The sequence below is a fragment of the Nothoprocta perdicaria genome, unplaced genomic scaffold, assembly GCF_003342845.1.
Source record: "Nothoprocta perdicaria isolate Ctin4 unplaced genomic scaffold, notPer1 scaffold_26, whole genome shotgun sequence".
NCBI classification, from domain to species: Eukaryota; Metazoa; Chordata; class Aves; order Tinamiformes; family Tinamidae; genus Nothoprocta; species Nothoprocta perdicaria.
The window spans coordinates 5,452,449-5,473,905 of record NW_020455488.1 but is presented as its reverse complement, the minus strand read 5'-3'; the positions used below and the strand labels follow the sequence as shown (position 1 = coordinate 5,473,905).

General features: G+C 54.5%; 1 protein-coding gene across 1 annotated transcript in view; it reads right to left on the bottom strand.

The window, feature by feature from the left end:
• ADAMTS7 (ADAM metallopeptidase with thrombospondin type 1 motif 7) overlaps positions 1-21,457 on the bottom strand; it is a 50,703-nt gene that overhangs the window by 15,075 nt on the left and 14,171 nt on the right. Inside the window, exons 7-17 of the mRNA XM_026040639.1 lie at positions 21,228-21,377; positions 19,140-19,283; positions 13,678-13,822; positions 13,379-13,471; positions 12,492-12,637; positions 9,613-9,782; positions 9,153-9,286; positions 7,032-7,152; positions 6,363-6,607; positions 2,753-2,894; positions 22-148 (exon numbers count right to left, since the gene is read on the bottom strand). Of these exons, the coding sequence (XP_025896424.1) occupies positions 22-148; positions 2,753-2,894; positions 6,363-6,607; positions 7,032-7,152; positions 9,153-9,286; positions 9,613-9,782; positions 12,492-12,637; positions 13,379-13,471; positions 13,678-13,822; positions 19,140-19,283; positions 21,228-21,377 (1,617 nt within the window). The remainder of the gene's footprint in view (positions 1-21; positions 149-2,752; positions 2,895-6,362; positions 6,608-7,031; positions 7,153-9,152; positions 9,287-9,612; positions 9,783-12,491; positions 12,638-13,378; positions 13,472-13,677; positions 13,823-19,139; positions 19,284-21,227; positions 21,378-21,457) is intronic.

Here is a 21,457-nt window from a genome sequence, read left to right as displayed (position 1 = left end):
TGGGCGCCGGGCAGGCAGGACCTGGCGGGGCAGGGCTCCTCGCTGCAGGCGCGCTGCAGGTCGTCGGGCCGGCTCCGCGCGTCGCAGTGCCTCTCCTCCACGATGCCGGCCAGCCGCTCCACGCAGCGCGCCGTCTGCCTCTGCAGCCCTGCGGACACAAGCGCACGGCGCTCAGGGCACCGCCGCGGCACGGGGCGCCCTGAGCCCGCTCTAAACCTCCCGCGGAAGCCCTGCCAAAAAGGACGCAGAAATCCTGCAGGCAGAAGCCCTAAAACCTTCTGCCCATGCGAGGCCTTTTGGCCACCCCGCGCTGGTTTCACCCTCTGTCCTGCCAGTGGCAGCACTCGGCATCCCGTGCCAGCGCGGAGCGGGAGGCCTCAGCGCCGCACGCTGAGAGCAGGAGCAGATGAGACCCCAGAGCCACCACCACCACTCAGCACTGCCAGCCGGGGGAACCTGCGCTGGGACACGAGAGGTTTATGGTTAGACCTGTAAGATTTGGGGCTGGAAATGGAGCCTGGAGAGCCAGCGCGGGGCCGGGCAGCTCTCCCGGCACGGGTGCCAGGGCCGGCGCATCGTTCCCCTCGGCAGCCCCCGGCAGACATGGCGCTTCCTGCRGGACTTCTCCCTCCCTCCCAGGTTATTTTAATGCAATTGTTTGCAGGAGACAGCCGGCAGCCTGCTCAGCACCAGGGCCGCCTGAGAAAGGAAGCACCTGGGTGCTTCCTGCAGCAGCCTGGTGCCCGTGGCAGCACGTGTCCGGCTCGCTTTGGTTCCTCCCACGTCCAGGCAGCTGAAGCCTGCAAAACCAGCGGGAAAATCCCTCTGCGGGTGCAGGAAGCTACAGCTACCGGGTAGATCTGTTGGGCTGCTTCATTTGGGATCAATTGCCATCAGCCTGGGGACGTCCAGCTCCCAGCCCCCACTGACAGCCGCAGCGCTTTCTRATGTATCTACATTGGCCCCCAAATAATTTTTGACCTTTTGTGTGGAAACAGCATAATCAGGAACATCCCGTGCCTGACAGGCCTTTTTTTCCCTTATGAAAAATGATCATTGTGTTCAAAACTAGATGAAAACCACCCGGTTTGGCACACGGACAGAAAGCCGTGCTGAGACCTGCTGAACATCTGTCCCACCAGCGCTGTCCTGCACACAGCCTGGGCACACGAGATGGAAAAGCCCCTTCTGCCGCCAGGGCACTTGCATTAGGCTCAAACCACAGCCATAAACAGCAGGGTTAAGAAAACACAGGCCTTGTTTGGGACCTATTTGCTGAGTTTCCTGCCGGCAGAAGGTAGCAAAACCCGTCCCGTAACCCCAGCGCATTTCTGTGCTGGAGTGGAGCCTTGCCCGTGGAGCAGCACTGGGAATGTCCCAGCTCCCTGTTTGCAYGAGCAGCGAGGCAGGTGGCAAAACCACATGGAAAAACACAGCCGGGAGAGACGCCGGGTGGGTTACGGCACGCAGGCGCCGGGGAAGCCCGTTATCCCGGCACCACCGTCCCTGCCTCTTCCCGACCCGCGGGCCGTATCCTCGTGCTGCAGTTAGTGTGTGTGTGTGTGTGTGTGYGTGTGTGTGYGCTCATCCCGTGCGGGTCGTTGTCGGCACTCACGGGGCTCTTCTGCAGGGGGGCAGCTGTATCCACAGGGAAGTCAGTTGGCAGCAGGACAACTCTTCTTGGCAGCCTTCTGCCAGAGTTGCAGCTGATGGATAAACCATCCACCAAAGCCTCCCGCTTCCATTCTGCGGCACTTACAGGGTGGAATTTCTAAGGATGACCTCACTGTCAATGTTCTGCCTCGCTATCTTCTCTAGCCCTTCTCTTTGCCGCACATACTTAACCCATGACTTGGGAGAGCTGTAAATAATAACAAGCACCATGAGCTGAGATGGCTACAGGCCTAGCAAAGCTGCTGAAAGCTGCTGAGAACGGGGGGCTCCCAAGCTGCTCAGGGGGTTGCCGAGACCCTGCTGTGGTTCCCCGTGTCTCATGCGGTACCTGCATGGGCCCCGTTCGGTCGGCGCCCGGTGAGCCCCACAAAGAGCTGCTGTCCCACAAGGGACACGGGGTCCAGCTCCCTCCCACACTGTCGCCTGCCTCGTTTGCTCCTGGAAACTAATTAACCAGGTCCTGTGTGAGCCAGGACACSGAGGGACGCACGAGAGGCTTCCGCTTCGTGTCCTGGGCACACGGGCAGTCGCGGGTGCAGGTGACAGAGGCCCTGGTGCGGGAGTCAGGCTCCCAGATCCGGCACCAGACCTGGGGAGAAGGCGCCTCCGATGCGCTCTCCAGGAATTCCCTGCAAAGGGCCGGTCCCGCCGGATGCCCCGGCAGGCTGGACAGCAGCCACCGCTGCCGCTTTGGCGTCGCCCGCGCCCTTTGTCTGGGTGACCGGAGGGCCGCGGYGCGCGCGGCGGCCGCAGTAACCGGACACCGGGCGCAGAGCGAAGGGCCGAGGAGGCCCCGAGCACCGTGGGGCCGCGCGCTATTTACGGCCTCAGCAGATGTTCCCTTTCTTACCCTACTGGAACTAAAACCTGAAGGATTTCGGGGGCGCATGCCAGCAGCCCGCTCTGAGCGCTCTCCTAGCAGCGTTTCTGGCTGGTCTTGCCACATCCCGCCGGCCGTGGCGCATGACAGGGTCCCCTTACCGACAAGGTTGTCATGTTTCCATGTCCCCGGGGAGAAGCAGCCCTGTTGAGCAGGATGGGGCAGTGTGCGCGCGTGGGGCGGCTGCGGGGCACTCACCGGAGCCGCAGGTGGCCGTGCAGGCCGTCCAGGAGCCGTAGCGCCACAGGAACTCGGCCCGCGCCGGCCCGTGGCCGCTCTCCGCCTCCCTGGCCACCRTGTACTGGTAGCGCACGCCCGGGTTCCTCTCCTGGAACAGCAGCTGTGGGGACACGGCACCGCTCAGAGACGCGCTCTGCTCAAGATCAGCGCCGTTCCCGGGATTTGCTTGGGGAAGTCAGCGCCATTCCACGCACTTTGCTCGAGGAAATCAGCACCATTCCCTGTGCTCTGCTTGAGGAAATCAGCGCCGTTCCAAGCACTTTGCTTGGGGAAGTCAGGGCCATTCCTCAGAGAAATCAGCATCATTCCCAATGCTTTGCTTGAGGAAATCAGCACTGTTACCTCCACTTTGCTTGGGGAAATCAGCACCGTTCCCTGCACTTTGCTGAGGAAATCAGCACCATTTCCCTCACTTTGCTCAAAGAAATCAACACCATTCCCCGTGCTTTGCTTGGGAAAATGGGCGCCATTCCCTGCACTTTACTCATGGAAATGAGTAACATTCCTTGGAGAAATCAGCAGCATTCCCCATGCTTTGCTCGGAGAAATGAGCGCTGTTCCCTGCGCTTTGCTCAGGGAAATCAGGGCCATTTACAGGCTGGCCATAGGGAGAGCAGCACTAAAAGCAAAGGCCGTGCCCATGGGTCCTGCAGGAGACTGGGGTGAAAAGGAGGCCATGGCAGTAAGGTGGCACCTCCAAATGGCTCGAGCGCCGGTGCCAGCGTAACACGCAGCCGGCCCCGGGCAGAGCCTGGCTGGGCACAYGCGCTTGAAGGAATTTCATTAATTTCTCCCCACTTGAAATGTGATTCCTGCTGTTCTCAAAATGAGCAAAACGGCTTCTGCAGCGGTTAATGTAAGTGCGGTCCAAAGCACCTCCAGCCTCCATCAGCGCCTGTGAAAGCCTGTGAGTTTAGCCTTGCTTTTTCAGCCTAAGTGCTCCCATTATTGCCAAAGTTCTGTTGTTCTTGGAGCTCTGGTGGGAGAGAGGGCACCCTTCCAAAACCTCTCCACGAATATTGAAACATTTTCTGTCGAAAGGTTTTAATCAGGTTACAAATCCCAGGCAGCTTTCTAGAGATTTTCTGGCGTTACGCRCGCCAGGGCTCACATTAGCGGGGGAAAGCAACTCTCAGAGCAAGACAAGCCAAGGGTCCCTTGTGCGTATTCTCTGGAGCATCTGCTCAAACCATTTCGGTGACGAAAAGCAAAGCCTCTGGCCGCCTGACTCTGCCAGGTGCAACCCTGGGTTAGCTCTGGTGCAAGAGCTCCTGAGCACTCAGTGGGGCTCAAATACTGAGTTTTTATGTCAGAGCAGAGCAGGAGAATGGGGCCCGGCTCCGGCTGTCTGCTAGGACCTACCCTGCTTGCGGGTGGCCTGCTCTTGTCCCTGCCATAGCCCTTCTGCAGTTCACACTGTGTTGAGCTCCGGGGCTGTATGAGGCTAAGCCTGGCCAGGGCAGCCCTGCTCCTGATGCGTGGACACATCCCTGCTCTTGTCCAGCATGCTCCATCCAAATGGAGCATCTGCCTGGGATGCAGGTTTTTAGGCATGCATAAGAAAAGAATTTGATGCTTCATATCCCAGGGCTGTTCTATGCCCACCAGGACAGTTATTCCCTGTTCACCAGAACAAGCCACAGAGGAGGCAAATGCAAACAGAAAGGAGCCAGGAACTGTGGACTCTGCAGAACGACAAAAGCCCGAACTTCCCAAAGCTCCTTCCTTCCTCTCCCCAGGTAAGTGAGCCCAAGCTGCCGCTCACTACAGGAATCTCTTGTTTCCTTCTTCTGTTGTGCTAATTAGGGCAGAACACCCAGGAGAGGCAATCTTCTTGTTCGTTTATCAAGGGGTAGCGAAAAGGGAAAAAACAAGGTTAAAAGGCAATCATCAAGCAGACCTCCAGAGCCTAAACACAATTCCCTCATATGTCCCATTTGGTTTGATTTCAAAGACACATTTTTACACTGCACATTGTGCAATCCATTGAGACAGTTATTGTTTGGAATTGTAACAGCAGTGGTCAAAAATGACCAGATCTTGTGCCAGAAGAAACTTCAGCCTGGTCCTGTCTGTGCCATAGCCACCTCCATGGCTCCCATGGACTTCTCCTGGGCCAAAACGGGCTTCATGGGCACGAGGAGGCTGCTTCCACAAAGCTCTGTGCCCGCTGACATGCTCCTCACTGTCAACCTGCCCCCACTGCCATTTCCAGGGGCAAAAGGCAGGTCAACAGCGGCAGAAAACGGGTTCCTGGAAATGCCATGGGAATAACTGCCCTAACCCATGCTGCCTTGCTGCCTTTCAGCCGCCTCTGCGCACGTATTTATAACCCCTGCAGAGCCATGCAAAGCTCATTAAAATATAAGCTGTGCTAAAGAATAAATCCCTCTGGCAACTCTTTTTCCATAGAAACAAGGTGAAAATTAATAGAGGAGGATTTGTTTGCAGTATAGGGCAATTTTCAGATAAGCACCAGAGCTCTGGCTCCCGCAATTCAGAAGGGGTTTACGAGGTTTAGAGGGGCTCTGGTGACGAGGGACACACAGACGTGTGTTTGGAAAAGGCCTCCTGGGGACGAAGGACAAGAGGAGCGAGCCTGGACGGCCTGGCCCCTTCCTGGGAAGCCGGGGTGCTTGGTAAGGCAGCTTTTCTTCTGGAAATCCCAAGCAACTTCCCAGCTGCTGGGAAACTAATATCCATCCTCATTATGTGGGCAAACACAGAGACTCTCCTGCCGGCACGGAGGTATCGGGATCGTTAGAGTAAACAGTTCACTCTGGAAATAAATAAACCCTGACATTCATTAACTGCTAAAGCCGCTCCCCTGGCAGCCCGCTCTCCGCAGAGGAGTCTCCTGGCGCGAACGCTGCACGRAGCAGGAGACGGGCCCTCACAAGCTTCCCTTGGGAGCACATGAGCAACCTCCGCTTTCCAGGGCTCCAGTGCCCCAGCAGGGCAGGGCGGGATCCTGCCCCTCTGCTCAGCCCCGTTGAGGCCACGCTGGGAGCATAGGGGCAGCTCTGGGCTCCCTGGGGCAAGAGGGACGTGGAGCTTCTAGAGAAGGGCCAGCAGAGACCAACAGAGATGATGAAGGGACTGGAACATCTGTTGTATGAGGAGAGACTGAGCGAGTGGGGCCCGATCAGCCTGGAGAAGAGAAAACTGAGRGGGGATCTGATTCACRTGTACAAGTACCTGAGGGGAGGATGGAAGGAGGAGGGGGCCAAACTCTTCTCGGTGGTGGCCAGTGACAGTGACTAGGGGCAATGGGTCCAAGGTGAAACCCAGGCAGTTCCACCTCCATTTGGGGAAGAACTTCTTTGGTGTGAGGGTGCCCAAGCCCTGGCACAGGATGCCCAGGGAGGCTGGGGAGGCTCCTTCTCCGGAGATCTTCCCAACCCACCCGGATGGATCAGGTGCCCCGTGCTCTGGGTGTCCCTGTTGGAGCAGGRGCTGCACTGGGTGCACCCTTCCAACCTCAACCACTCTGGAATTCTGTGATGGAYGGCATGACCCCGGCCCTGCCACATCCCCTGCCCACGACCAACGGGAGCACAGCCGATACCTGGATCCACACSGGCTCCACGGTGGGCCCTGGCGACGTGAGGTTCTCCCAGTTCCCCGTCCTTGCGTAGGTGAAGGTAGTGCCAGCCACTTTGTAATCCCCGTTCCACTGGATGGTCCAGCCGCCGTTCAGGAAGTACTTCTCCGGGTCGTCGCTGCGCAGGGCCAGGAAGTTCCCTGCCTCTGCCACTTCTTCAATCCTGATCTCCCGGGCTCCGACGGGGATAATCCCAATATCAACATACCCTGGGAACATAATTGAACATCAGTCTCAGACAACCACAGATGCTGTCCCAGGTACTATCCATCCTTCAGACTGAGCTGTCAGCATCACACCCAGGGTGTTATCTTTGAGACCAGCTTGAGGAACACCCCCTCCCCTCTCCAGTGGGCAACAAACCCTATTTTGCCCCAAACGTCGTGACGTGGGAGAGCCCGTCACAGCATGAAGCAGTTCTCATGCCCTGGCAAGACATTACCATGCCCACACCCCACATTCCCTTAAAACCTTTCTAAAACAGCTCCAGCTCTCACAGATTTGTCTCCAGGTGCTGGAATTTTTTCCTCCGAGGAGGAAGCGATGGGAAGATAACGAGCTCCCGACCTCGCTGCGCTACTGCTCAAAGCCCATCCCTGCGTCGCGCGCGAGGACGGCGCCGCGCGGCCTCACCCAGCCCCTCGCTGTCCTCAAATGTCCTCTGCACGGTGTGGCACGTGGAGCCRTTGCCGTGGCACACGCCGCACCGGTCCTCCACCGCGCTGGAGTCGATCTCGTAGTCGCAGCCCACCTTCTGCAACGGAGACACGGGCTCAGCCGCCCGCGCGGGGCCACCACGAGCGCTGAACCTCATTGCTTGCTTCAACTTGTATGACTCCAACATGAAGGCATTGGATCTTACAGCTTTATTTGTTATCAAATTACAATATTTGACATTTAGAAAGTAAAATACTGCACCCAGCTGCGGTGGCCCTGGGCACCGGAGCTTCAGGATGGGACCAACAGTGTAATGCAGGAAATAAAACAGTGACGAGAACCAGCCTCAGTGGGGAGATATTCCCCCTTRATGGGGTGAAAGGAAGAACACGGCCTGCAGAGCTGTTCCCACAAGCTGCAGTCCTTCCTGAGCAGGCTGCAGTGCTCATTTCTCACTCCCTCATCCATCCTGGCAGTCTTCCCATTCTATTCCTGCTTCTATGAAAAGCAAGACTCACATCTTGTTTTTTCCTTTTCCCATTCTGCTCTTCAGTCCAGAATTCCCTGGATAGCAGAGTCTGATGATGTGAGTTAAACACTGTGCGTAGCCGGGAAAGCCTCTTGGGGTTTGGCCCTGCTAACTCTGTGCTAAGAGATTTCCAGGGAATATTTTTGTATTCCGACAAAGCTCTCCACACCTCCGGTCCAGGTAGCTGCCAAATCCCTTCATGTTCACCAAGCAATAGACTCCATCCAATTTGGTGAAGTGTAATATCCCAAGGGTCTTCCCAGATTCCGTGCCAACGGGGAGCACAGAAGTCTAATCTCCAAGAGGAAATATCCATGGAGCTACTTTTGCTCACATATTAGGGAAGGAGCATTATTTTCACTACTGCAATATCCCGCATTGAGCCAGGTTTCATGCTGGTGTCGATGCCAACAGCAGCTTTATGGTCACGCAGGGTTTTCTATGGCTGTTAGCTCTGACGATAACATCTCGACATCGCAGAGCTGCCGCGTCTTTGCCAAGGAAGAGCCGTGACCCCGAGCTCTCCTGCAGCCAGTGCTGCACATCTGCAAGTGCGGCCTTTGAAGTGACTTCCAGCCCGTTCCAGGASGAAACGGGACCTTCTCAAAGTGTCCCACTGTGCAGAGCAATTGCCAGGGGGCTGTGACTGGTGCTACCCACGACAATCAGGAAGAGGAAGAAGTTTCCACTGATTTTTTTTTGGTTATTTTTATATATATAAAAGACTGCAAGGAAACTCGCTTACGGAGTGTGTTCCCTGCTGCTCTTTGTGCTGCACGGAGCACGAAGACGCTCGGTGCATGCCGCAGATGGACCTCACGGCTGCTGCTGAGCTGCTGCCAAGGTGGATACCTTGCTGTGCATCTCCCCTGTTTTTATTATTATTAATCTCCCTGTTTGTATTAGCTACAACGTTTGGGAAGATGTGGAGGTGGTGGCAGGGTCTGCCGGAACGCGCTGTGCTCCCAGCTGCTGCCCGAGGCTGCAGGGCCCGGGACAAAAGCATCTGCCCTGACCACAGCTCCAGCCTCTACATACGCAGAGCCAGCAGCTTCTCAGGAAGAAAAGAACAATCCTGAAGGAAGAGCAGATCCCCCGGAGCCAGCGGTCCCCAGGGTGGGCCCAGGGACAACACATCCTTTCTGCATCTCCGACTATTCAGAAATAAACCTGCTCCTCCTTATTTTCTTGGATTTGTATCCTACTTTCCTGGAGCCAGAACAGAGGCTTAAATCTTATGGGCAATCACATGTGAACAAGGAAAGGCCACTCTCATTTCCTTACAGAAGAAGAATAATAAAATCTGTCAGTTAACGTTTGCTTGGAGGACTGTGGGCAGAGCCATCTCCAAACACTGTGGAGGCAGCTAACGGGCACACTATTTAAAGTAATTTGGGAAGTGTTTTTGTTTAACAAATTTCCGGGCAGATTCACAAGCACAAACATATCAGTGAGTGCTCATGTAAGGGTGAATTGCAAAAGGAGGGAACCCTGTCTCCTGGTGAATGCAGGAAGGGGATGTTGCCCGCCTAGGAGACGGCCGGGGCCGGCGCTGACGCGAGGCGCACCTTGCAGATCCCRTTGATGCACATGTCCCGGCTGGCGTTCACTTCGTAGCACGGGGTCCCGTCGATGACGGCGTCCCGCAGCTTCTCGGCAAAGTACTCGTGCTCCGGCCGGCAGTGCAGCTCGCACGGATTAACTGAGGGAGACAGTAAGTAAAGGTGAMAAGGCTGCTGCTGCTTCCCCTGGCAGGGTCCCCGGCTCACACTGACACGATGCACCTTCCCTCTGAAAAACCCTCTCCAAAATCACAGACCAATCCTGCAGCTCAGCCACATGCTCTTCGTCTAAAATGCAGTCAAAATATGCTGCAGGAGCGGTAGAAAAGAAAGGCAATTCCTGACAAGAAGTCAGTACAGGTTGCATGCATGAACAGCAAAGATAAATCATTAGCAAAAACCTATTCATGACTTCTAATTGGCACCGCAAATTGCACCCTTGCAGCAGGTTGCATCTTGGACTCACTGTTGTTTGGCACTGGCGTCCACTTGTAGAGCTTTCCTTTATAGGGCATGGGATTGAACTGGCTGCACTGGATCTGGCGGAAGGACGGCGTGTCGGGGGGACACGGCTTCACGTTGCAGATGCGGAACCGCTTGCGCTCCCCCAGGCAGTACCTGCCCCCGTACTTGGGCCTGTCGGCAGGAGGGAAGGGAAAGGCAAACACGGGCTGCACATGAGCGTGAAACTTCTTCTCAGATAAAGAAGGGCTGATTTTTCAGTTTTTGTGTGATCAGCTGTTAATGCTTGGTATTATGCTGGGTCAAATGTGGTTCCACCTGAGGGTAATGGGAAACTTACTTAGACCAACCTACTGTGACTTTCTTATGAGAAAGTTATATGTGAGGCCAACATCTGCTCCAGAATAACCCCAAACCTACGAAGTAAGTCTCTGAAACAAGGACAAAACGTGTCCCATGTCACACTGCTGTAACTCCTTTCTAAATYAGCACCCTTGCTGATAGTGCATTGGCAGCCTGTGCCACAGCACACACAGAGCCTGCTCTAAGCCTTCCCTAGAGGAAACGGGAAATGTGAGTGTCACACTGGGCATTCCCGAGCACACGGGATGAGCTGCTGCTCAGCCCCGAATGTCCAGGCACAAAGGCACAAGGGCCTCGTCCGGTAACGCTGAATCCTGCTCTTGAGGAAGCTGCAGCCGGGCCGCGGCAGCGGGCAGCGCTGCAGCCTGCGGAACGCTCTGCCGACGCCTTCCTAACGCTTCCCTTGCCCTCGGCCATCAGGACGTCCCCACGATTCCCTCTTTCCCGACCGCCCTAGGCTCCGCACTCGGACGGTCACAGGGAGCTGCGCGCATAGGAACTTGGCTCCAAGCCGACGGCATTCTGGTTGTGCAGGACACGCTCCCAAAACCCAACACTATTTTACAGTGCAGTCAGGACCTGCCTACTTGACAGCGCTTGGCAACATCCAAATGTTTTCTAGAAAGGAATCTCCTGCCTGCTTTGTCTCCAAAACTTCTACAGAAATCTCTCAGCATTTTCAGCTCTCCTCTCCCTTCTCTGCCTGGCTCCGCGGGAACAACACGGATCGAGTGTAGTTTAGTTGGCAGCCGAAGCAGGAGAGCCAAGGTCGGAGCTGCCGGCCACAACAACACGGGGACGTATAGGAGCTCTATATAAAACCCACTGGGGTTTGGTTTCCTCGCTGGATGCTCTCTGACTGTTTCAATCCAGTAACTCAAACGGATGGAGACTGGAAGACTGAAGCACAGGTCAAAAATGAACAAGTGTCCAGGGCAGAGAAATCTCACAAGTCATCTGTTCAGAAGAAATACCCTCCTTAAGATTTTTGATTTTCCACGTTCAATTACATAACCTTCTTTTAGGAAATACCTAGAGGATCAAGAATTCCCCCATGCCTACGTTTGTTCACTTAATCCAAAAGGCAAAGCCGGAGATTCACCTACAGTGGCCAAAACAAACAACTCCCTGGGGGAATTCTGCTGCTTTTACGGTGTTTGCTCTCCCACATGCCTGCAGCTGTGTTTAAAGCACTCTATAAACTACAGTTGCGCTTCTGTCACAAAACTCATGTCAAACATAAACCTAGCTCTTGACCTAGGCATGAGATTACACTGCACTTTCTTCACGTGTTCAGCTCACTACCATGTGTTAAAAKCAAGTTAGCCAAGGAAAAAGCTAGGAAGAAAACACATCTGAGCTCACGACGCATCCTACATGGATTCTTTTAGCTTTCAAACCTCTTCAAGTCACCGAAAACTGACTGCGACTGGGAAATTCAGTAGGGGCCTTAAGCAGCTCTCGGCTTCACGCTCTCCTTGGAGGCAGCCACTGGAACACGCAGCAAGGAAACGCCGGAGCGCAAAGCCCCAAGCTGGGTCTGGGAAGGGTGGCAGGGAGCAGGCTGGAAGAGGCAGCGTGGTGGCACCACATGGAGCCCCGCGGCCGTGCTTCCCTGTCCTTCCTAGTCCCTGTCCCTGCCAAGCTGAGCTTGCCTGGCACTGGGACACTCGGATGGATGGATGGGAACGGCACCGAAAGCGGTGGCTCGGCCCGGCTCTGCCGCCCTCAGCCCCTGTTCTCCTCTCGCTCACAATCCCTTTGCTCCCTCCTCTCGCAGATCTCTCCCCGACACCTGGGCAATCCGGAGGGATTTGCTTCTAGGCCAATACAACCTTCATTTGGCAAGAAGAGGGACATCTGGGCACCACATGTGCCAGCCTGGGATAGACAGGGCTGCTTCCCAGACGTTATTCAGATACTTTCACTGGAGCCACCTTCTCCAGGCCAGATTTGGCTGCTCCATCGGTGCAGTCTGAGAGGAGGGAACTCCCCGCTTTGTATCACAGCCCATTCTAATGCATACAGAAATTGCTTGGGGAAAGCAAAGGGGTGATAAACAGCAACGGAATTTTTCAAAATGAATCTGAATCGGGATCAAAGAACATTTGTTTTCCTTTTCTGTCACTAGGAGACACTGAATGTGTTTTACATTTACAAGCATTGAGCCTTTGTTCTTTGTTTGATTCATATTCCAAATGCTTTCTGCCTGCATATATATATGTGCATGCAATGTCTATGTGAAAGGAGACACAGAAAACTCTATGCTTCCCCAGACTGYCTACTGCCCAGATGGCTGGATAACCCCAGGAAATCAGCGGCCTGTAGTGTTTCAAAGGAACATTATTCTAAAAGATAACTGAATAATGACTCCACTCATCTGTACCATTTTGCAAAAATGGGTTAGGAGCAAATTGGTCAAATGAGGTGATAAGGAAGTATTGGGTTCCTCTTGCTCGTTACAGCTCGGGCGATCAGTGAGCAGGGGGTGTGAGGGGCGGGAAGGGCGTGCTCACTTACGTGGGGTTGCTGCAGTGCCTCTCGGCGCTCTGCACGCCCGCGCCGCAGCTCCGCGAGCACCGCGACCAGGAGCTCCAGGCCGCCCAGGCGCCCTCGACCGCCGCCGGGCGGAAACCCACCTGCACGCACTCGCCGTTGAAGCACCACTGCAAGAGAGCAGCCCGCGGCGGGCAAACAAGGTCCGCGCCGTGCCCAGACACCGCCACGCCAAGGGGCACCCGCGGCGCCGCAGAGCCACGCGCCGACCCCGACACCGCCACGCCAAGGGGCACTAACGTCCCTGCTGCGGTAGCTCTGCGGAGCCGAGCGCCGCTCCGAGCAGTGGGAGATTTGGTCACGTTGGGCTAACTGGAGGTTTGCAGGAGAACACCCCTGCGTGAGCCAAGCCCCCGCTAAGGGCTTTCAGCAAGAGAGCGGCCGCTGGCCTCATTCCCAAAGGGAAGAGCCATCATGGCACAGCTCTGGAGAGCGGGTAAGGTGAGGGGGCTGCCGGAAATGTCTGCTGAAGCACCAGGTAAATCCCAGCACTGAGGGCCAGCTCACCGGGCAGTGACTCTTCAGCTGTAAGGAAAGCAGTCTGTGGTATTTTTATGTCTATAAATCATATCTATATGATTGGTGGCAGAGCAAGGGAATCAAGCTGCCCCATCCACCCCAGGGACCTGCCTAGGAGCAGAACAGGATTTGCACTTTTATGCAATGTCAATAAACGGCAGGTTTCACATTTTTAGGSCCGGGTGGCTTCACTGAAGCGCCTCTCTCCCTGGAAGCCCTGAGTTTGGCCAGAGCTGAACTGTGCGGAGAGCCAATCCTCYCTGCATCCCTCCTTCCCTAAACTCATCCCTCATGCACAGGAAAAGACACCAGATACAACTGCTTCTGATTACCTTGTTGTCTCCGCACGTGGTGCCGTCGACGGCAGCGTCCAGCTTGGAATGGCACGTGTTCCCCACCGTGCACCACAGCGTGTTGCAGACGCTCTGCAGAAAACACGGTTGTGTTGGACTCACTCACTGCACAAACCGAGCGTGGCCACCGAGCGTGCAAACCTCCCTCCCTCCCTCCGGCCCYGCTGGGAGCACCGGGCTCCCCTGCCCCAGCCCAGCACTTTGCCCCTTGCAGGATGAGCATCGCGGTGCGGGGACCCCGGCGCCGCGCTTGGGGAGCAGGACAGGCTCCCGCTTACGTCCATGTCGTCGCAGAAGGTGGAGTAGGTGCCGTACTGCAGGCGGCACTGGTGGCCCACGTCGTAGAGGACGCCCGGGGGCACCAAGGGGTAGTCGAGCACCTCGTGGGCCGGCGGGTCGTCCAGGCACAGCCCCCAGCCCCGGCTGCAAGAGAGAGGCCAGAGCGCGTCACGACTCGGTCCTGCCTTGGTGCCATCAGCTTCTCCTCTTGCATCCCCATCTGGGTCTCCAGCGCCCTCCAGACCTGCTCCAGCACACGGGTGCTGCTGCCTGCTTTGCTGGGTGGGCACCCAGCTGCTCCCGTCTCAGGACTCTTCCCCGTCCCGGAGCAGCCAAAGGGCCCAAAAGCAGGAAGCGCTTCCCGGTGCGCATCCCGGGAGAATGCCGGCGGCGAGGCCTCTGTCCCTGCAACTTCACATCCCCCAGCCCACAAGACCCAGTTGCACTGAACATTGTTTGCTGACCAACGAGGCTGGAAAAATAAACCCCACTTGGGGCCAGGTGCCGTGCCTGACTGAAAACCCAGACAACTTTCTTTTAAAATCCTTGCTCAAAGCAAACAAAGTCTTCACAACCGCTCTCAGCACGCTGTTTACCGCCGCTTTGCTGACAAGGAAGCGCGCGATGCTCCCGTGGGAGCGCCGGGACGGTGCCCGTCCCACGGCAGCGGCCGTTCTCCCAGGCTCTGCGGCCGCGCTGCAGACTCAACAGACCCGCTGCAGCTCCTCGGAGGTCTGCGGGAAAGCGGTTCGTACAAAACCGCCAAATAAGYGTCTGCTTGAAGGAGCTCGGCCGCGAGCGCGCGAGGAGGGTGTTTTCTCAGGGCTCGTGGTCACAGCAAAGCTCTGTGCACGTCAGCCCCGTGCTTCCCCGCGCATTCGATTCTGCTCCCATTTCCAACTATAAATAACTTTAAGCCTGGGCCCCCACTAGTTCTGGCTATCAGACAAACATCATCGGGGCTAAAGCAGAAGGCAGCAGCTGGATTTCTCCATGCAAGTAAAGACGTGCAGGACCAAGCACTTTGCATTCACCAGAAACGAGTTTTCATGAGTTTCTTCCTGTAKAATATTTTAACTTATTAAGCGCCATAAGCATAGGCAGTTCAGCTCATGATATGAAAGGAGGGAGGTAAATTTGTGCCCCTGAACCCTCTTCATGCCCAGGGACTCCACGTTCTCTAAGGGGCAGCGCCCAGGGCGGCCCCAACACCTCTCCAGGGGGGATATATGGAATAAAACTGCTGACGAGCACTGGTGAAGCAGATGTGCAACCGAAGCGCAGATGGGAACTGGATATGTGCAGTCCCACCAGAGCACAGAACATCCCACCTCGCCCCTCGGGCAGGACCAGCTCCTTCCACTGCTTCCTGGCAGCCCCCAAGCTCGATCCCAGGATACTCGGCTGCCCCAGGCACCAGTTCCTGCTGCTCCCCAAAGGAAAGCCGGCAATGTCACTTTGTATGGGAATTAAGTGCCTAATTTCTAATTTGCAACCAGGTCACCAGCTAAGTCCTCCATCTGGAGCCGGGACCTCAGTTTCATCATTCAAGGTGAAGGGTTTCACTTGAGCAAACATTTTGTTGCTGCAAAACAGATGTCCCTGCGTTCCTCCATCACACTGACCCCAGCAATGTCCCCGTGGATACTGCAACACTAGTGTCAATGTCCTGCTAAAGAAAATAAAATAGTTGGTCGGCAGCAAAGCTCACTTACCCTCCTATTTGCAGCKGCAAACAGTGTGCAAACTGTTGGAGCCTGGGCAGTGCATCTTTGGAAGAGACGCACTAAAAGGGAGTGCAAAGCGGTGCAGAGCCAAAGGCAGCGGCGGGTGCCCCGGCTGCCTCCCTGCTCCAGGCCGCCTTGCACACACACACCCCAGGAATTGTCACCACTTTAACTCTCCGTGTTGACTTAAACAAACTTGTTTCCAGCAACACAGAGTTTCCAGCGTGGGTTTCCGAGCCGATTAGATTACTTTCATTTGTTGTCACTGGGAACAGGTCTAAATTACATTTTTTGTGTGCCAAGAGGTCTAAATTAATTGCATATGGTCTAAATTACCAGCCCACAGGTAAGATGGCTGTTTAAAACACCATTCCTACATTATCCACAAGCAGCTTCCCCACTGGAGGGAACAGCAAACCCTTGGCTTCCCTGAGCCCGGCTCTTGCCATACGTTTATTGCCCTAACAGACCTCGCAGCGGCTCGGCCGTGGCGCTCACCCTGCTGCGGAAGGAAGGTTTCTGTGGGTGATGTAAGGCTGAACTGGCATTAATTAAGTGTGGATTAGGCAGCCACATGCAGTACTATGGTCCAGCCTCAAGCTGTTGAGTCATTTCAGGCATACAGCACAGTCACTGCATTGCAGCTCTATAGATATTTTCTTTACCTGCTKGCGGAAAATATTGACAGAGAAAATTTTCTATAAACTTGGAAAGAATAGGATCTTTGTTGGGCACTCTAAAGGTTTAAGTGTTGGGCTCCTGTATTGGCTTCACCTGTGATACTGGGGCTTTTTGGACTAGTTCACCAACCATCTCCTCATTCTACAGCATAAAGGGGCTCCACGTGCTGCTCCGGAAACCCCAGTCAACCTTCCCTGCTCTTTGATCTGTTCAAGGCACTTTCCTCCTTTCCTTGGTTTATGGGAGAGGTCTGCAGTCCCAGCATGACAGGATGATTTAGATTTGCTATTGACTTTGCCAGCACTATGTTCGAAATTTATTTTTTCATTAAATATTTTAGAGTAGTCCTACCGGTATCTTCAATTGGCCTCCATGTTTGCACAAAAAGGCTGACTGAGCCAGCAAAACTTGGCATGATTTTTGTTCTGGCTTTGAAGGGATATACAGTAAACTGCACTCTCCGCAGGMAGATTTCACAGGGGTCTGTCCTGCATCTGCCTAATTCAGGCTGTTCACTAATGAGCCAGATGATGGCCTAGATGGGATGAGATGAAATCCCGCTTTGAGAGCGAGCTGGGGAGATCTGCAAGCACATTTGAGAGCAGGATTAAAATTCCGAAAGCTTTTGGAGAACTGGAGGAAYGGCTCAAAAAGCCAAGGCTGAATTCARTAAAAACAAATACAGGATCCAAACTTGGGAAACATCGGCTCTGCCAATCGAAGCTCTGGAATAACTGTCAGGAGTTATTAAGGGGCAGGAGGAAGGGCTCGGGGAGCTGCTCGGGCTGAGCCGGGCACTGCAGGGTAAGTAATAATGTCACCCAGGTCCAGGCTGCTGAAAGGTGGTGTCTGACTAGAAGAGCCAATCTCAGGAGAAAATCCTTCTCCATTGTGAGCAAAGACTAAAAAATGGATGTTTGAGCTACAGGAGAGGGGAGATGCAGTGGCCTGCGGTGATGGGAAGGTGATGAAGGSACTGTTCTGCACCCCACTGCACACCCGTGTGCCCAGGTGGAGCATGTGTTACACGGGGAACCAAATTAAAAATGCTTTTCCACTAGCTGAGCTAGGGAAGAGCTCACCTCATGTCGAGGAGTGCAAGCAAAGAGTCCCCAGAGCATCTTGCAGTTTCTCCAGGGATTTGAGGGGGAAAATCATGGAATGTCAAAAAGGGGCTCGCACAGAACGTGCTAGTGGGACACGCAGCAGCTCGGCCACCTGTCTCCAGAGCTGGAAGCTGCAGAGATGTCATTCAGCCACGGGGACATCACCATCACCTGCCACTTACTGCAAGACTGGGGCTGCTCCAGAGTTCCTCACTGCTCGAGCGGAGGGAGCTCACGGCGCAATTCCCTTGGGGATGGAGGGGTCGGGAGGTGACCCCTGCAGCCCCCTGGGTGCCAGGGAGGATCCCAGCGAGGATCCCAGCCCTGTCTCACAAGGRGCTCCCGGTTGCACCCCGTCAGGGAGCCCCAGCACTGGGCACACGGGGCGAGGGGACAGCAGGGCCACGCTGCTGTCAAAGGCCTGAACTGCTTGCACATGCTTAAGCGTTCGGGGGCATCTCCCTCTTTTCTTGTATCATCAGCGTCATCCAAAAGTGCACTTTTTTAAACAGCAGGTCCGTTCCAAGCACATCTAGCAAGCCCAGGTCAGCCTCGTCTCATTTTCTGGCGTAGTCCTTCCCATTTTCCTGCCAACATCGTATTATAATGCACTCATGTCTGCGCTCACACCAGGCCTCTCCTTCGCCTCGGGGATGTCACAGATACTGGAAGAGGTTTGTGCTGAACTGGCCCCTGCTCCTAAAGGAAGAGCTGCCTCCTCTGGGAAGAGASTAAGGATGGACAAAAACACAACTGGAAAAGCATCCAGATGGTCTGCCTCTTCCCTGCTGCATCTAAGAGCAGCTCAAGGTTATTGCAAGCAGGAAATTCTTAAGCTAAAAGTGAAGGTTAAAATCAGAGGACCAAGTATGCTGGAAAGCATCATTCCACCGACGACCATAAATCAACAATAATTCATCCTTCCTGGGGCCAAGCCTGCCTGCTTTTGTTTGGGATTGATCTGACTGGGATCTAGAAGTGGGGGATCTGCACCCAGGCAAAGTTCCCGTCCTGCAGCTCCCTGCTAAGACATCGGCCGAGCCGCAGCTCTCCCCGTGCTGCTTCGTGCACGTGTTCTCATTGCCTTCTACTGTCTTCCCAGAGCAAGGAGGAAAAATGTTCCTCTGGTGCAAGATACAAACAGGGCCATGTTCCTAAGAACTTAATAACAACAGGCTGAAAAATCAGCCATAGGGTGCTAAAAATAAACAAATGTATGAAAGAATTTGGCTCAGTTTAATTTCATCAYGTGATGCCTCCTGCCTGGAGGCAAACACTGCTGGTCTGCCCTGAGCGGCGTCTCCCTGCCAAGACGAGCGCGAAGCGAGAGGAGGCTGCACGGGGATACACCGAATCGCAGCAGACAGAGAAAATATCCTGAGACAATAAATGACTGTCAAACCCGCTCCCTTCYCCCAGCACCCAAACACCCGCTCATATTTACACCGTGCGCGTGCCATGGAAGGCAAGCACAGAGATCACACAGCGGCGGGAGATCACTCCAAAGCCGGCTTGAACACACGTACACGTTTGCTACGGGGATTTCCTCCGCCTGCTCGACGGCTTCGATGGCTCCACCTGCTCCCACTGCACTGCCCTGAGTCGTGCTCATGCAAATGCAATTGCTGGTGCTGGTCTGACTGGGACAGCAGCACTGAGGGCAGCGTTTCACTGCTCAGCAAACACATTTTGGGAACCCAGGCTGCTAAGTCAACAGAGAAGACRGCTCTGGCTCCCTTTGGCCCAGCCAACACGCTGGCGTGCTGCCGCACCGGGGTTTGCACTGCTTTTGTGGACAAATACCCAAAAAGGACCTGGGCAACCGAGGTGGCTAAAAACACCCGCAAATCCCTGGGGTCAAAACACCCCCAGAGCCCTGGGTTTGGCTGCCAGGAGCAGCGGAGGGTCCGCGTGCAGCCGGCGGGGCCGGCGGGCGCGAGCACTTACTCGAGGAAGCGGGTGATGTACTCCCTGCTGCAGCGCGACCAGGTGAGCGGGGACGTATCGTACAGGAGCTGTGGAGACATGATGAAAGGTCTTTTCCCAACTGGCTCACAGTCATTGCTGCTTCCATCATGCTGAATCCCAAAACTGTGTAAGAGCACAGGCCCCAAAGGAGCGGTGAGCCGCACGCCCGCCACAACCACGCGGCTTCGCTGCTTTGCAGCAGAACGACAAACATCACACGCGACATCGCCACCATGCAGGGCTTTCYGGGGCGCTTGGGCTTGACTAGCACGAGGGGGTTTCGAAGTTCGGGGTATTTTAACGAAACTAGAGCTTTGCCAAGCTGGGTGCCTGCTAAGTGATGGGAGCACCCACAGGTAATCTCAGCCCTGAGACCTTGGGGAATTCCTCCTTCCTGCATCTCTTGCTGCACAGAGGGGCCTGTGTCTACACTTTTGCCGTAGGAGATGCTGGGGAGCAGCAGGAGCTCCCCTCTCCCACAGCCCGAGGCCGCCCCAGCAGATAATGGGGCCCTGGGACTGCTCGTCCRTGTGCTCCTTTTTGCGTGGAATTGTTTCTCCTAGCAATGAGAGCGTGCCAAGGGAAGCAACTCAATAACTGCTGCAGCTAATGACAGCAGATGGGAGGGACCTGCAGTGGTAGCGGCTGCCTCCAGGGACGTGCATGTTCCTGTGACACGAGGAGCAAGGAGAGCAGCTCCCATCACCCACATCTTCCCCAGGTTGCTTCTCCTTTGGCTTACACTGCAGTAAACCGGGGGTATTCCAACTTGAACCGGCCCAAATTCAGTGTAAGCATGTGTAAAACATAACTTAAAGAACTCAATTCAGGCTCTTTATTCTTCATATACAAATATTTGCTTTGTATCTTCTCTGCATTCACCAGAGCACAAGGAAACTCTGTGCCAGTAACAACCTGTACACGGACAGGCACCGTTGACATTTATATGCACCACAATGTGTTTCTAGAAACACACAGGGCCTGGCCCAGCGTTTCCCTTATTATTAATGCTATTTGCATCCGCTAAGTCGCACGTGCTTAGGAAGAAATATGTTTATTACTCCCTTACCATCATCAAGCAAGTCTGTGTGGAGAAGCCCAAGGGGCAGCTGCTCTGAAGAGCAATCAATCATGAAGCAGCCACTCACCACAAATTAGCCTGTTAAGCTACGTCACTTAAATTAATGGATGAGATTTAGCACAACTGTCCAGGCTGCCTAATGCTAGGCATACGGTTGACCTCTAAGTTTCTCAAAAGCAATGACTCAAGTGCAACTGAACCAGCGAGCACCAAGCTGAGCCCCCCGGCACTGCTCCTACATGCCCAGGGGGACGCAGAGGGTGAGCGTGGAGTGACAGAGTCAATGGACTGGCTTCCATGCAGAGAATATATAAAGCAATCACTGAACTGGAGAGATCGGTGAATCCAAAACTGAATATAATCTAATGAACAAGTCATTACATGGCATTTTTACCAAGATACTATTTTTCTGCAAGACTTTTATTTGAACTTCCCTACTGAAAACTTGGCCAATGGAAAAGTAATGAGAGCRAGACTGGTTTAATGCAACTTATTGAATATATACTTTTACCATGTAGAAGTATCAATTATGAACTATGACCATCAAATTAACTTTTCGAAGCCTTAATGGCCTTAAACACGGTATAGAAATAAGGACAAGCAAGATCCCATCACTGATGCTGTAAACAGACTAAAATTTAACCTTCTTACTGAGTAACCCTCTTCTCCAAGATGTTAAACTCCAGGAACGCAGGAAATGGTATATAAATATAAACAGATTTCTCCAAGTTGTTTAATTCCAGCAATGCAGGAAATGGTATATAAATATAAATAGGTTTCCTTGGAGCAGGTGATTTTCAGAGCGCCTATGACAACCAAAAACGTAACTCTCTGGAATACAATTCTCAGGGCGAGTTCCTCAGGACTCAGCAAGTTCTGCACGAGGAAAGAACGGCCGGTGACGTTCCTGCAGCTTCCCCTGCACCCGTGCAGCCCCGAGCAGGCGGCGCGAAGAAGAAGAGAGCAGAGAAGAGCTTAGGCRGTACCTGTGTCCGAGCTCGTGGGCCACGGTGAAGGCCAGCGGGAGCCCCGTGTCCTCGTTGATGTTGCAGCTGCGGTGGGGCTGGCACATTCCTGCCACGTGGGACAGGCCCAGCGTCTCGCAGGGCCTGTTCATCGCTGCGCAGATGTCCTTCCTTCAGCGTTCGGTGGGAAACACACACAAAGAGAGGGCGAGAGGTTGTTGACAAGGAGCGAGGCCCAGCGCGGACATGGC